The sequence below is a fragment of the Mya arenaria genome, chromosome 12 (assembly GCF_026914265.1).
Source record: "Mya arenaria isolate MELC-2E11 chromosome 12, ASM2691426v1".
NCBI classification, from domain to species: domain Eukaryota; kingdom Metazoa; phylum Mollusca; class Bivalvia; order Myida; family Myidae; genus Mya; species Mya arenaria.
The window spans coordinates 39,206,297-39,223,528 of record NC_069133.1 but is presented as its reverse complement, the minus strand read 5'-3'; the positions used below and the strand labels follow the sequence as shown (position 1 = coordinate 39,223,528).

Genomic DNA, 17,232 nt, shown 5'->3' with positions numbered 1-17,232 from the left:
ACGGACACGGGCTTGCAACTGCACGCCAGCCGGGCAGCATGGCGAACGGACACGCCAGCCGGGCAGCATGGCGTACGGACACGGGCTTGCAATTGCACGCCAGCCGGGCCCCATGGCGAACAGACACGCCAGCCAGGCAGCATAGCGAACGGACACGCCAGACGGGCAGCATGGCAAACGGACAAGGGCTCGCAATTGCACGCCAGCCGGGCAGCATGGCGAACAGACACGGGAACCTTATTAGACACTGGCTTTGGCGATTATTTGTCGACTTGACATCGACACAATTAATGTCACAAATACTACACTACCTCACCTTTTCTGCAGCCAAGGTCATCCGATGAAGGTCCGCAAATTAAAATATCACAATCACCATAACACCTCTCTCATCAACATTGTTTTTTCCGGTTTATTTGATAAGTTAATAAGCTAGGCTAGTTAATCAGTAGGGAAGCTTATTAACCTCGCAATAGCTACCATTATTGTATTATTCAATACAATGATTAGTAAATAAGCCAACAGGCTTTTTAACTGATCATTGTATACTATTATGATTTCAATCCATTATTTTCACCTTATTATTTTAACCTATTTTTTCATTGTTGTTTTTACCTTAGTATTTTATTTGTATCCTTATTCAAACTCCTTATTTAATCTTAATGTGTTTTTTTTATTTATTTTTACATGTGTGTGATTAAAGGGGCGTTTGTGTGTGGTGTGGTGCGTGCAAAAATATCCCGTGCAAAAATATCGCGTGCAAAATATCGCGTGTCGCGTAGGCTTTGCATTTTTGATAATTGGAAACACACATATCAGAGATAAACACTGCATTAATATTTACCACAAATAAACATAATATAATTTAAATCTAGCTTTCTTTAAATAAATGTGGTTTAGTTAGAAATGGCGTAACTACATGTATATCTATGATATATGTGTTTTACAACGAGAATGAAAGAGGTGCTGATGAATCCTTCTGTTGGCCTGCTAACGGAGGTGATTGTGATATCGCGAGTACAATGTATAGGGAATAATGAAAGACCACACCCAATACCATGTACTTATGTGACGTAGGTGACTTTGAGCCAATGTGATTTTGGCTCAAAGTCAAAACTTAGTGAAAAAATAAAGAGGAAAATGAGGTCACATATATGGATTCAGGTATGGTCTTTGTATATATACGTTTTACCTTTAGCATCAACGTATATTAACATATAACACAAACGCATCCCATATCGAGTCAGCCAGGAATGTATACATAAATAACAACCCCGATTGAATTAATTGTTAATTGTGATACTTTAAACATGAATGATTGTCTGACAAATCTGATAGTTGAAGAGTAACCATCTCTTTCGATATCAAAGTTATCGGACCATATGGACTGGTAAAACAGGAATTGGCTCTGTAGGGATCATCTCAACACATCTATAACCATACTAGTATGTACTTAAATACCCAATGAGTAACAAGCACTGCTATTTAGTTATAAAATATTGGTGCAACCCCAACAGTGTAACAATTTCTATTCAGCCCGCCCTGACCTTAAATATAAAGTTCTACACCTAACATCAGGTTCATCATTATTTGTGCTCATAAAACGGGGAGAATGAGGGAAAGGGTAAAAAAATAGGAGCATGATTTAGGTGCAGAACTTCGACATACTTTAACGTTTGGCATTAAAATATATCTACAAAAAACATCTTACTGTTTGTTCCTCCGCAGGATGTAGACTGGTCGATGAAAGAGTTAAATCAATTTGTCCATACACATTGTCCATATACACTCACCAACGCGTGGAATTGGTCCATACACATTCACAGAATCGATGAATCGCGTGAATCACTCATGAACGCGTGGTCCATTTATACTCATGAACGCGTGGTATTGGTCTATATACACTCATGAACGCGTGGAATTGGTTCATATATACTCATGAACGCGTAGAATTGCTCCATATACACTCATGAACGCGTGGATTGGTCAATATACACTCATCGATGCGTGGAATTGGTCCATATACACTTATGGGCGCGTTGAATTGTCCATATACACTCATAAACGCGTTGAATCGGTCCTGCAAGTAAATACATGTATGTATCAAACATACAGTACACTCTCTCAGCTTCCGTTTTAGTTTTATAGTTGGTGGAGAAAATTATTTCACATCATGAACATGTATTAAACTAGAGGTATTTATATAACGAAGATATAATGTAGATATGGCGTTATGACCATTGTGGTTTTTGCACGATGGCGAAGACAAACCCAATCACAAGATTTATACACGACTTGTTTATTTTCGAAACAAGAGCTGTCACAGTATGTGACGAATGCCCCCGAATGTGACATTGACCTACGAACAAGTCAGTACATGAAAAGTTGATCTTGCCTTTACGTGTCAAATACATATGGCAAGTTATTTTAAATTGCCTCTGAACATAAAAAAATACCACCCATACTTGACAACCTTCACTGTTATGTCCTTATATTCAGAATTCCCTTGTGAATAAACACTTAGTGTATCTTTCACCTTAGAGGTAGGGACATGGGTCTTGCACACGACACGTCGTCTTCAAATGTGGAACACATGTAGCAAGTGATTTTAAAATCTGTCCATACAAGGGAAAGTAACAGCCCGGACACGACAACCTATACTCTATGTCCTTATATGCAGCACTCCATTGTGAATAAACACTAAGTGTGACCTTGACCAGAATTTCTATGTCGAATAATAAATGGCAATTATATTCATGATATAGTTATCTAAAACGATGTGACCTTGACCTTAGAGGTGGGGACGCAGGCCCTGTACGCATTACGTCGTCTTGAAACGTCGTCTTTAAGTGTCCTTACAAAAGAAAGTTACAGTCCGGATAAGAGAACAAGAGCTGTCACAGAGCTGCGCGCTCAACTATTCCGCCGCTTTTCGGTGTATGGATTGAAAAGTTTTAGCGAAACATGCATGGATCACTGTTAGATTAGAATTCTATGCAATACATGATGTGCTGAGATATTTACATAATTGAATTGGAAAATATTTGAGGTGGTACGCAAACTTCTAAATAAATAAATAAAAAATATTTGAGGTGGTACGCAAACTTCTAAATAAATAAATAAAAAATTCTAAGTCGAAAAAGGGGCATAATTCTGTCAAAATGCTCGATACAGTGACCTCCTCCTGTGTACAGGATGGGGGTATGATGGTGAACAAGCGTGCGAAGTTTCAAAGCCATATGTCAATTGTTTTTGAATATATTTGAGGTGGTACGCAAACTTAAACGTAAATTCTAAGTCGATAAAGGGGCACAATTTTGTCAAAATGCTTGATACAGTGACCTCCTCCTGTATACAGGCTAAGGGCATGATGGTGAACAAGCGTGCGATGTTTCAAAGCCAGATGTCAATGGACTTTGAAAATATGTGTGGTGGTACGCAAACTTTAATATAAATTCTAAGTCGAAAAAGGGGCATAATTTTGTCAAAATGCTTGATAGAGTTACCTCCTCCTGTGTACAGGGTGGGGGCATGATGGTGAACAAGTGAGCAAAGTTTCAAAGCCATATGTCAATGGACTTTGAAAATATTTGAGGTGGTACGCAAACTTTAACATTAGTGGTTACGCCGACGCCGACGCCGACGCTCGGGTGACTAGGATAGCTCTCCTTATTCTTTGAATAGTCGAGCTAAACATTAAGCCGGACGGACGGAGGTGCGATCTTAATATGCCCGCCTTCGGGGTCATTAAACATTAATAAAGTTAATGAATAAATAATGCACTTACTTATTAGCAGACGACAAAAACACGAACACGCAGCATGGGAGCTCAAGTTGAGGTCTGTGTAGAACCATCCCCATGGACGACAACGATTTCCTCGAGGAAAATTATGTTCGGTGCTTCGGGTGTTGAAATTGACCATCTCACTATTTATAGAAAGAAAACACATGTCGATATGACGATATGGCATAGACAAGTTATTGCACGAAGACAATGCCAAGTCGAAGCCTGTCACAAATACCCGACTTGCTTATCTCCAAAAAAACAGACTAGCTACAAATAAATGAATAAAATGTAAAAAAATATCGAAAATAAAGTTATAAATAAATAGCTGGAGGTTATGCACCAGTCAATTGTAACCACGGCCTTTGACTTTCGGTCAATCCAAGCCCGAGTAAAAATACCCGCCCTGCGGAGACGAACTGCTCGTAAAAACCCCGCCAAATGCCCCCGCACCCCAGGCCCCAATTTCTCGAAACTTAGCTTAAGTCGCTTATTTCAATTAGCCAAAATACATACTGAAAATGGATTTTGGTAAATGAAAAAATATGTATTCTGATAATCATACAGATTATTCCTACATAATTTCTAAATATTCTTGAAAAGGTTACTATAACACATTTTATAGAACAACAAAAATAGTGAGATTAGCTTAATCCTGTTATAAGAGACTTAAGAAGTTTCGAGAAATTGGGGCAAGGATCCTAGGTAAGGCCCATTCCCCCGGGGGGGGGGGGGGGGGGGGGGGTTACAATTGACTGGTGCATTATCTCAAATTACCCGACTTGCTTATCTCTGAAAAATAGACGAACTAAACAAATTTATAAATAAAGAATAAAGTAGATAAATAAGTAAGTTTATAAAGTAACTAAATAAATAATGAACTTACTTATTTTCTAAAACCATCCCAGCACACGACAAATTCTCAAACATGTAGCGAGAGAGCACGATGTTGAAATGGTCAGTGTAGAGCTATTCCCACGGACGACAACGATTTCCTCGTGAAAGATGTCCGGTTTTGCAAGTGTCAAATTTGCCCAGCTAGCTATTGAAACAAAAAAGATACATGTATATTGACTCGTGTTTTGTATTGAAATTAAATACAATATCAGAATATACCTGGTACATATTTCATTCAAATATATCAATATTCATATGAAATTGAGTAACATTCTAAGCTGTACAAATATTTTTATAATATGTCTAGTGAATTATCCCACATATACCACGTGGTGGCTGATTTCTGCACTTTTGCACATACGAATATACGACAATGCACCAATTTGCGGAGCGAAACTATGACAATATGCCAAGTGGCACGGCGAAAATTCGCCTTGTGGCGAAACGGGGAAAATAAAAAATCCGCCGTTTTCTTGTCCCGCCACATGGCGTATTTTCATATTTTCGACTCCGACATGAGCATTTATGTACCTTTTAAAGATTAAACGCCCCACACATAACGCAACGTAAAAAATGTTCTATTGAATAACATCTATTGACTGATAAATGCTCCATCGTTGGCGCATGCCTTCCGGAAGTCGAAAGTGCGCAATGTGGCGGGGCGAAAATACGGCAATAACTATTACAATAATATGTCAATGAAAGCCCTGGAATACAAATATACGCCACGTGGCGAGGAGAAAATTCACAGTGTGGAGGACCGAAAATACGCCATTCTACGTGGCGTATTTTCTTCCTGCCACATGGCATATTTCCGTATTGGCGCAATTTCCCGACATTTGTCGTATGTTCGGAAACACCATAGAATGACGGCGATATTAATAATCATGTGAAGGATGACTATATTTTAATGATGACAACAACTTCCACATAAAATGAAAGGAACGCAACAACGAAAGGAATTAATTAGCGAATGAAAGAAAAAATAATAATTTTCTATAACATGATAAAAAAACAATAGAAAGATGAATGAACGAACGAACGAACGAACGAATAATTAATAAAAAAGTAAATATGAACAAACAAACAAACAAACAAACAAACAAACAAACAAACAAACAAACAAATAATTAATTAATTAATAATTATGCTCTTACCTATTTTCTAACACCATGTCAGCGATTTCAATGCAGCAAGGTTGTCCAGGTTGAAATGACCGGTTTTGAATTTTTTTCCGCAAACGACACGGATTTCAGACGACAATTTCCTCGTGATTTCCTGTGTCACGCTTACTTAACGCCAGCTCCATCTTGCTGGTGCAAAATAAATGACATATCGACACTTCCGTGGTATAGCTGTGCCTATTTTTTATTTGTACATACCTCAGTTTGATTTATTTTTCATCTGATATTTTTATTATATGGAGATATTTTGAAAATCGGAGAAGTGTTATCGTGTTAGAACACTTTTACTACATCTTTGCACCATCGATAAGTAAAGTAGCTGGCGTTTCGCAGGCGTGTGTGTCGCAGGTGTCAAACTTGACTTTCGCGCTATTTTTAGAATAATAAACATATATTAGAGGTCTAATATGATCGTTGTGTATTGAAGTTAAATATTTTATACGTAGTTCATACACATATTGACGTAAAGAAGCAATTTTATTCTCTAGGATTAAAATAAATTAAAGCATTTTTTTTATTAATAATAACTGGTCAATATTGGTCGCTTTCGTTGAAGAAATAGTAAAAAGGAAAAAAAGGCTTATACCAACCAAAAATGAACCCATCTCTCACGCCAACCCGATAACAACCCGAGCCTTCTGGCTCACTCTCTCACTCGATCAATCGATCAGCCACTTACTCACTGGCTCAGTCACTCACTCACTCACTCACTCACTCACTCACTCATTCACTCACTCATTCACTCACTCACTGGGTACCTCGCTCACTGGCCCACTCGCTCACTCGATCACTTGGTCACTCGCTCACTGACTCGCTCACTGACTCACTCGCTCACTGACTACTCCCTCACTGACTCACTCGCTCACTGACTACTCGCTCGCTCGCTCGCTCGCTCGCTCGCTCGCTCCCTCACTCACTCACTCACTCACTCACTCACTCACTCACTCACTCACTCACTCACTCACTCACTCACTCACTCACTCACTCACTCACTCACTCACTCACTCACTCACTCACTCACTCACTCACTCACTCACTCACTCACTCACTCACTCACTCACTCACTCACTCACTCACTCACTCACTCACTCACTCACTCACTCACTCACTCACTCACTCACTCACTCACTCACTCACTCACTCACTCACTCACTCACTCACTCACTCACTCACTCACTCACTCACTCACTCACTCACTCACTCACTCACTCACTCACTCACTCACTCACTCACTCACTCACTCACTCACTCACTCACTCACTCACTCACTCACTCACTCACTCACTCACTCACTCACTCACTCACTCACTCACTCACTCACTCACTCACTCACTCACTCACTCACTCACTCACTCACTCACTCACTCACTCACTCACTCACTCACTCACTCACTCACTCACTCACTCACTCACTCACTCACTCACTCACTCACTCACTCACTCACTCACTCACTCACTCACTCACTCACTCACTCACTCACTCACTCACTCACTCACTCACTCACTCACTCACTCACTCACTCACTCACTCACTCACTCACTCACTCACTCACTCACTCACTCACTCACTCACTCACTCACTCACTCACTCACTCACTCACTCACTCACTCACTCACTCACTCACTCACTCACTCACTCACTCACTCACTCACTCACTCACTCACTCACTCACTCACTCACTCACTCACTCACTCACTCACTCACTCACTCACTCACTCACTCACTCACTCACTCACTCACTCACTCACTCACTCACTCACTCACTCACTCACTCACTCACTCACTCACTCACTCACTCACTCACTCACTCACTCACTCACTCACTCACTCACTCACTCACTCACTCACTCACTCACTCACTCACTCACTCACTCACTCACTCACTCACTCACTCACTCACTCACTCACTCACTCACTCACTCACTCACTCACTCACTCACTCACTCACTCACTCACTCACTCACTCACTCACTCACTCACTCACTCACTCACTCACTCACTCACTCACTCACTCACTCACTCACTCACTCACTCACTCACTCACTCACTCACTCACTCACTCACTCACTCACTCACTCACTCACTCACTCACTCACTCACTCACTCACTCACTCACTCACTCACTCACTCACTCACTCACTCACTCACTCACTCACTCACTCACTCACTCACTCACTCACTCACTCACTCACTCACTCACTCACTCACTCACTCACTCACTCACTCACTCACTCACTCACTCACTCACTCACTCACTCACTCACTCACTCACTCACTCACTCACTCACTCACTCACTCACTCACTCACTCACTCACTCACTCACTCACTCACTCACTCACTCACTCACTCACTCACTCACTCACTCACTCACTCACTCATATATTCGGGGAATGATGGTTATATAAGCGTGTACAACCTTAAAGAAAAGAAATCTAAAGATGAATTTTAATTTTCCCTCCATACTAAATACTATTTATATTATTCCATACCTTAACCATGGCAAATCATGACGACCATCGAAAAGGGGTAAAATACATCTGGACATTTGTAAGTGCTTAGAATGAGAAAAATATATATCAAATAAAATGTGAGTATAAACTGTTGGATTGCTCTTGTAACAAACATGTTTATGATTACGTGTTTATTTAACGTGTTTGAATTGTTGAGAAGTCGAACATTAACCATTTATCCCAACAATCCATTAATATACTTATGAACCAACCCCGTTGGCTCGAACTCACAGGGACCGGCGAAAATACCTCGAGCCTCGGATTATTCGAGCCAAGCAAAAACGCTTACCTTCAGAATAAGGAAATCGGTCTTATACATCCAGTTTGAGCCATCGAGGAATTCGAGCCAAGCGAGTTCGAGCCATCGGGGTTCGACTGTATACGGCTATAGAATATACAAACAATAATCTATACAATGGACATTTTCATTGAAGCAAATTTGAAGAAAACCAACACCTCAATTAAACAGGTATAAAAACGAATCATGTTATTGGTAGATAAATAAGATTATACAACAATCAATATAGGGTACACACAATGCACAAATATATGTATATAAATAAACATATATATTAATTTTAAACAGATGCTTTATGATAAATAATGTTATCAATATAATTTCCTGCAAGCATGTTATATTTCGCGTATATGAAAGGTATAGAGTACAGCCGAAACACGTCGCCTCGAAATCGCTTGGCTCGAATTCCTCGTTGGTCCGAAATTTGATGAAAGGGCCGATTTCTTTAAACTGAAGGTAAACATTCCCGCTTGGCTCGAATTATCCGAGGCTCGATGTATTTTCGCCGCTCACTGTGAGTTCGAGCGAACGGGGTTCGACTGTATTTAAAATAACATTCAAATAATCTTATCCATATTATATATTACAATATGGGGAAGAAGTAAGCGTGTCAGAATCTAATATCAATAGTTTTCATCCATTCACGCATTGATAGCGACTAAGTACAGTGCAATCATATAAGCTTTAATCAATGATTATTAATTCATCGACATCCAAAAAGTAAGTTTACTGAGTATAATACCTCACAGCTTTATAAACATTACCAATACAGGTGGCATCATCGTTTAAAGGTTCGAAATTTGCGTTGAATAACATGCAAAGATACTATTTTAAAATGGGTAATTCGTATGCAAGTAAATAAAAGTCAAAATCATCAACATGTTTTAATTTATTAGGTTTGGGTAACGATATCTTATCAGTATTTAGTTTATTGGACTAGAACACGGATTATATTTATAGTACGACTATTTGTTTATTCAACACTAAGATATATAAAAATACTATCGTATATTTGGATGGAGCAGCATTAAATATTTATAAATTACTAGAGATACGACGAATGCGAATTATGGAGAGGAAAATGCTTCAGATTCTATTATGTTGATGAGTCCAAGCAATGCTTAAGGCAGATGTTTTGTCTACATCTTTAAATATGTGTAGCTATTAGAACGATAGACCAGTACTGGAGAGGTATTTAATATTCGTTTGAGTCGGACCTAAGAACGATGTAGCTAATCGGATTTCTCGATATGAATAACGAACGTATACAGTGAATGGAGTCAATGATGTATGACTGCATAATGAATACTATCACAAAGTTAGAAACCTTAACGCAATGTTGCCTTAAAAGCATAAATGTGACAGGAAGGTAGTTTTCTTGGACAAGGACAATACAATATAAACTGTTAATATGTGTCTGTTATATGTTGCTGCTTTCAGAAGCTTTGAAATTTGCGATTTGGTGTGCATAAGAAGACTTACATTTGATACAACGGCTGAGATCAAGACACGTTGAATTTAACATTTTATTTAGTATATTTAAAGGGTACCGAAATCAACAGAGTATATTGTTAAGAATGGTTTGGGATTTGTAAGAAGAAAAAGTGATTTTGAAAACCCTAAAAATTACACATTTTGTTTTATTTATGCGATAATTCACGTTTCAGAAGTGTTTATGCACCAGTCAAATGTAACCACGGCCCCAAGGTCCGTGGGTATACCGGGGATAGCGGGGGAATTGGGCCGTGTTTTTACCTTCCAGGTGGCCCCGCAGTGTCAGGTTAATGCGGTGGTTTTGTCTTCGCGCCAAAAATAGAGAGGAACCTAGGGTCCCTGGGGTACGGGGCATTTGGCGGGGATTTTACCAGCAGTTCGTCCCCGCATGGCGTGGATGTTACCCAGGCTTTTCTGGACCGTAAGTCAAAGTTCCCGCTATTCCTCGGACCGGGGGGGGGGGGGGGGGGGGGGGCTGTGGTAACAATAGACTGGTGCATTACTCTATCCATCTGTTTGTGTATTCATGAAATTCAAGATGGTTAATGCAGTGATTTGTTAATTACCGGAAAATCATAAACTCACTAAATAATAAAGACAACATGATAAAAATTCGCGTTTGTTGTGTAGGTGTTTTGCATTTTATGTGTGTGCTGGTGCTTGTGACTGTACACCAAACCGAGGCACAGACCGCCGACAACGTCAAAGCTTTAATGATGAAACTGTTCACCACCGACGGTTACAACAAGAAAGTGAGGCCGGTAGCCAATCAGAATGAACCCATCCTGGTTTACTGCGACTTTGTGCTGTCTTGTGAGTTAAACACTGTTTCCAAACAAATCTATAATAACCTTCTTAACATATTTGTTATTCAATAATTTATCTTTACTGAAAAGAGATTAATTCAGATTTGCAAAAAAGGCAAACTTTCACATTTTTACTAGCAACAATATTTGTATTTTCAAAACAACGACATGAAAGCGGCATAAAATAGTACCTTATTTAAAATATTGTCATTTGTATCTTAACAAGAGCGTCAACCATCAAAACGTTTCTGCAATCTATTACAAAGCAGTAATTCCGTACGTGTATTTGTATTTGAGATAGCATTCGGAACACTTCGGCCATTTTCAATCGAAGACAACCTCGGATGTATGCCGGTACATTAGTAAAAATAGTTCTTAAAAGTTTAAATAGTATTATTAATTAACTTAACGTATATGTTGTTCAACTTGATTGCCAGTGAAGTGTAGTATTGCATAAATAATTCAGATTTCCAAGAGTAAAGTCCTTTACAGATTTAACTGTGATATTGAAATCACTGCGCGATCTTCTTGTTAAGAATTCTGACATTGTTAACCGTCGAAATACGTACGTGGATGGAAACTGGCCGAGGTGTTCAGTTTGTTGAGAGTTGTAACACCAGTAGGGCACTTGTGCATTGTTGAAAATCCCTCGCACCAAATATTCTTCATGAAATTTTGATAGTGGTTTTCAGAATATTTTCATTAACAGTCAATATGCAATAAAGATTGGCCCGGTTGTTCAGAATGTTGTTAAAGTTTACAATGTGATGAACAACATCGTTGATTGGCCCGGTTGTTCAGAATGTTGTTTAAGTTTACAATGTGATGAACAACATCGTTGATTGGCCCGGTTGTTCAGAATGTTGTTAAAGTTTACAATGTGATGAACAACATCGTTGATTGGCCCGGTTATTCAGAATGTTGTTAAAGTTTACAATGTGATGAACAACATCGTTGTTTACCATTAAAAGTTTATTTCTTGAAGATGTGCTCGTATACTTAAAAACAAGTAAAGCTATATCTGTGGTCTCACACATTATTAAGAACACTGCGGACCATGAGTGTATCTGTGAAACCTAATGCTTTTACTGGCAATGGTTCGCTTGATTTCTATTTCATTGCGGGGGTTTTATACAGATTTGAAAGTTAACAACGCTGTTAACTTTAAGTTTTGAACTTATAAGGAAAACTTTGTATCATAAATGTATTTATAAAACTGACTGCTTTTACTGGCTTGATTTCTATTTTATGACGTTTTAAAACATATTTGAAAGTTAACAACGATGACGTTAACAACGTTGTTAACTTTAATGGTGAACAATCAGCCCACTATCTTTTACAGCTATTATCGACTTCAATGAGCAAGAAGAGAGCCTCAAGGTGTCTGGCTACCTTGTGTTGCAGTGGAAAGATGAGTTCCTCACGTGGGATCCAGACGACTATGGGGGCTTGGACAGGCTCATATTGGTGTGTTCAAGAAAAACGCTTTAAGTAAGGCAAGCGAGCAAATAATCGAGAAGCGCTAGCGCGTTTCATGAAATTTGCTCGCGTGCCGTATTGCATTCATACAACATAAACGCAAGATGAAATGCGATCAATCCTTAAATATATATGGATTTGGTGGACAATTAGGCAGCACATGTAACACCTTTCGATTTGAATTTAAAATTTCATAAGAGGACGATACCTACTCTTCAAGAGAAAAACCCATTACGGACTATTTGAAAGACAAAGTGATGTAGATAACCCAAACGATTAAATAATTGTATATTATTACATAACCTATAAATGATTAGACGAAGTATAATTTTCGAAGAAAAAATAAAACGCCAAACTGACCCGTCTATTTTAAGACCGGAAACAGTTTATCACATGACGTCATTATAACGTTGGATTTTTTTATTTAAAAACGCCATATTGACCTGTCTATTAATGGACCGGAAAGAGGTTATCATATGACGTCATAATATAATATAATCACTCAGTATCATGTAATAAACTGATATTTACTTATAAACTGTATTATGCAGTTCATATCACCTCGGTCCAAAATGTGTTTTTTTATAATATAACAGCAAATTCACAGTTAGTAATGAAGTGTTTGTGGGGTGTATTGGTTCCATTAGATCTAAATTCCCTGTATTACTAAACTTGAACCCTTTAAACCACACAAACACACTATATATCTGCTCTTCTTGTTCTCTTATTTCAAGAACAAGTCCACTGTGCCCCAAGGCACACATTCAAGAGAGCGCATGCGCATCTCTAAAAACCCTACCTCACATTCGGCTGGGTTACATACTACTAGTGGCAAAAGCAACCTCACAACAATAAGTCAATAATTGTATGTTATTTGAATACAAATACAAATGTCTATAATCGTATCATTTAAAATTGGTAGTTGTGTGTACACTAAAATTTACATTGTGTTTCTAGCCCCAAGACGATATATGGAGACCCGACGCGTCGCTGCGTAATCCCTTTAAGACGTTCACGGGGCTGGGCTCGACCTTTCTCAACGTAAAGGTTGACAACCAAGGCAATGTTATCTGGATGCCTTTTCAGGTTAGTATTAACGTTTGCTGTATCATGCTGTGTATACGTATCTAGACTTTGTTGTTAACCCGGTACAACTTTATATATACAAATTCAGTCGGTCGCCTGCAACAAAAATCAATACTCAACTGCAGTGTGTGTATACAACCAAAATATTGCCTTTCGACGTAGCATTTATAACGTCATTTATCACGTGATATACACATACTGCATTGGTATGGTATGATCAATCGTTATTTTTCTTTATTTTGAACGCTCTGTTGTTGTTGTTGTTTTGAAAATATAACACCGTAAACACCCAAGGTGCCAGCGCTATTTTACTAACAATAATTCCAAAGAACTACTTGGTTCAATGCGACCGGTTGCTCAACACTCCTTAAAGGGACTAGACACCGGATCGTTCAAAAATCGGCAAATACAGTATTTCCTCAAAACATGCCAAGAGAATGCAATCACGGAAATATATGGAGTAAAATGTTTTAAAGTTACCTCCCATTGAAAGGAAATACGATGCACTGCTACCCTTGTATGTCCTAAGTGCCTAATAATGTAATTTCATGCTAGAGAAAAGACGAAAACTACTTTTATGATATATAAACCACTTTTTTTTTCTTTTTTTTCTTGTATGTTTGGAAACATAACCACATGAGGAACATAACGTAACGCCATTTCAGTTGTACGCGAGGATACAACAAGCCTAATAAAGTAGGCTATGCAAATACAGTCGAATCCTGTTGGCTCGAACTCGCGTGGCTCGATTTTTTCGTTGGCTCGAACTGGATGAAAAAGACCGATGTTTTTATACTAAAGAAAAGCGTTCCCGCTTGGCTCGAACTCCCCGAGGCTCGAGGTATTTTCGCCGGGTCCTGGGACTTCGAGCCACCGGGGTTCGACTGTTTTATCTTATAACTCGTTCTAGGGTGGCTTTATTTGTTTTAATTCTGTTTGATAGCTGTGCAATATGTTATGACATATGTAGGCTTGAATACACAAGTAAACATATACGTTCATACTTCAGGTTCTGGAGTCTACATGTGACGTCAATATTACGTATTTCCCGTTCGATGTCCAAGAATGTCCAATAAAGATCATAGCGTGGAGTTATTCTAAGGAAGAGGTGGAGATCAACGAAGGAAATAACGGGATTTATCTAGACGAGTTTGAGGAAAACGCTCTGTGGAATTTGGTTTGATTTACAAAATATTTGAGAGGCTAACGTAACACATAAGTAACTTATTTATGTTGTAACGATTGAGAAGAAAGTTAAATTACCACATATTAAGTCAATCTCGTTGACACGATTTTGCATGAGAGTGTGATCTTGTGTTGTATCGGAAACCGGAGAACCCGGAAAACTAGCCAAACTCACATGCACCTAGGTCGGGAATCAAACCCGCGATTACCAAACTTTGTACATTTAAGCAAACTCGTCGTACTGGGTCTTGTAGTTTTCTTTGTATTTTGTAACATTTTGACATTATATAAGGTGTTGTGTTGAGCCCTTCGTTTATAGTTTTTGATGCAGTACGTGAGTAATTATACAGAGCCATTGACCATTTGTTTCCTGACCGGCGAGCCAATCCTTTGAAAGGGTACTGTTTGCTGGTAATGAATACATAAATGGTTCCATGTTAAAGAGTGTTTTCTACACATTGTCTCTTATATTGGAACCGCAACACGTAGCATGGGCGTTACCGTTTTTTTTTAAATCCCGTGCGGATAATTTGATACAAAGGGCGTCCCGCAGTGCCGAGTAAATGTGGTGGTTTCGGTTTTGCGTCGATCATAGCGGGGAATAGGATTTACCTCGGATGTCTTCCGGGTGCGGGGGCATTTGGTGGGGATTTTACCTGGGATTGGCTGGACCGTAAGACAAAGTCCCCGCTTTCCTCCGGATCTTCGAGAGGGGCGTGGTTACAACTGACTGGTGCATTACGCCACCTTCAACTTTCGAGATTAAAATTATACACTTTCGCTAATTTAAATAATTTGGCCTGTAAGTAAGTATTAAGTAATATTTAGATGACATGAAGTTATATTTTATTGATTAAGAATGGGCGGAGTGAGCGTAGCGAACGAAACGTTCTTAATCATTAAAATATTACTTTAGGTTATTTTACTGTCTTAGAATACTACTTAATTGGCTGAAACATTTCTAACGCAAAATCTGAGGCAGTGACTGTGTATCGGATTAGGGACAGAAGGCGGACCTTTAAACGGCCACGAAAGTTCAAAAATATGATTAAGCCTAGTTATAAATAATCGCCTCTTTGTAATTTCATTGGCTGAAAATGTAGGTTGTATATTAATAATGGTTAGACTGCTGGATGTGTATTAATATTAAGAAAATTACAATGATGGCATTCATATTAGTTGCTATGTAACTCTGTATTATTTTCAGATTGGAACTTCAGCGGAGGAGGTAAACACTGAAGAGGCTGCAGTTATATTCAAAATAAAGATGAAGCGAAAACCAACCTATTACGTCATCAACATTATCATGCCCGTCACGCTTCTGTCGTTCTTAAACGTCATCACTTTCGCGCTTCCGGTGACGTCAGGAGAACGCGCGTCATACGCAATCACAGTATTTTTGTCAATGGCGGTGTTCTTGACAATTGTTTCGGCAGAGCTGCCGAAGAATTCGAATGTGGTTTCATTAATGGCAGTGTACCTCTTAACGATGAGTTGCTTAAGTACCGCAATAGTTACAATTTCGTTATTAGAACTAAGGCTACTAACCAGACATCTTGATAATCGACCAGTCACTAGGTTTTACAAGAGAATTTACAATGTTTGTAAAAGACTACAGTGTAAAGGTGAAAAGATAGGTAAGAAAGGAAAAGTCGGGGCTAACAGTGTTCCAAGTCTAACCGAGAAAAGCAATAACATTGCCGATGATGGAAGCGATGATGTTAATTGGAAAAATGTTACCAGCTCTCTTGATTACATGTTTTTCTGGATTTTTTTAATCTGTACGTTTGTAATAACTTTTGTATTATTCGCCGTCAGTATATACAATTAAATGGTTTGATTTTAATTTCGATACAAAAATGTAATATTTTACTGTATTCAAAGTATGGCTTATATAATAGATACCGTAACATATGCAATTAGCAGTCTTGTATAATGCTTTAAGATTGTCACTGCTTGTCAACAATGAGTTTTACAATCACGCAACTTATACGTACAAATATGTGTATTTTGTGCTTTGGTCTAATACAATAAAAAGGTGTGTAAATTATCCAATTGACGTTTGTTTCAAACGCCACAGAAGTTATAAATAATAGTTGACACGTTACTACATACAGTTACAGATTTGAACCGCGTGACTCGGCGATTATCTGTTTTGCGGCCTGGGCCCGCCTATGGAAAGTTCGAACATGAATTCAATTTACGTTTTAAAATCAGAATGGCGGCAATGTAGTGTAGTAATGGTTACATTAATAAAAAATTGAAATAAAACTGATATTTTACTGTATCAAACAGTGAAATGATATTTTGATAGTTTTTATTGTTTTGATATTTTAACCCGTTTTCTATTCCATATCCAAAGCAAGCGCGCACAGGACTGGGACACAGATTCAACGACGTTATTTCCGGCATGTCGTTCGCCTTCAATTGGACGCGCTTTCTGAAAAAAAATATCATTTTATATCTTTAAAAGGCATATGATAAAAGAAAAACAATGTTGTTGTTGTTTT

General features: G+C 38.6%; 1 protein-coding gene across 2 annotated transcripts; it reads left to right on the top strand.

Annotated features, from left to right (window-relative positions):
- The first annotated feature begins 9,557 nt into the window (after positions 1–9,557).
- Positions 9,558–17,222, top strand: LOC128212416 (neuronal acetylcholine receptor subunit beta-3-like). Of its 2 annotated transcripts, XM_052917874.1 has the most exons (7): positions 9,558–9,863; positions 10,797–10,979; positions 12,315–12,439; positions 13,409–13,537; positions 14,547–14,714; positions 15,930–16,503; positions 17,085–17,222. In XM_052917874.1, the coding sequence occupies exons 2-7, from the start codon at positions 10,811–10,813 to the stop codon at positions 17,201–17,203; spliced, it is 1,284 nt and encodes a 427-aa protein (XP_052773834.1). In that variant the 5' UTR covers positions 9,558–9,863; positions 10,797–10,810; the 3' UTR covers positions 17,204–17,222. The 2 variants fall into 2 exon arrangements, with proteins under 2 accessions (XP_052773834.1, XP_052773833.1); XM_052917873.1 differs by lacking the exon at positions 9,558–9,863 and having other exon boundaries at positions 10,667–10,979.
- Positions 17,223–17,232: the final 10 nt, after the last annotated feature.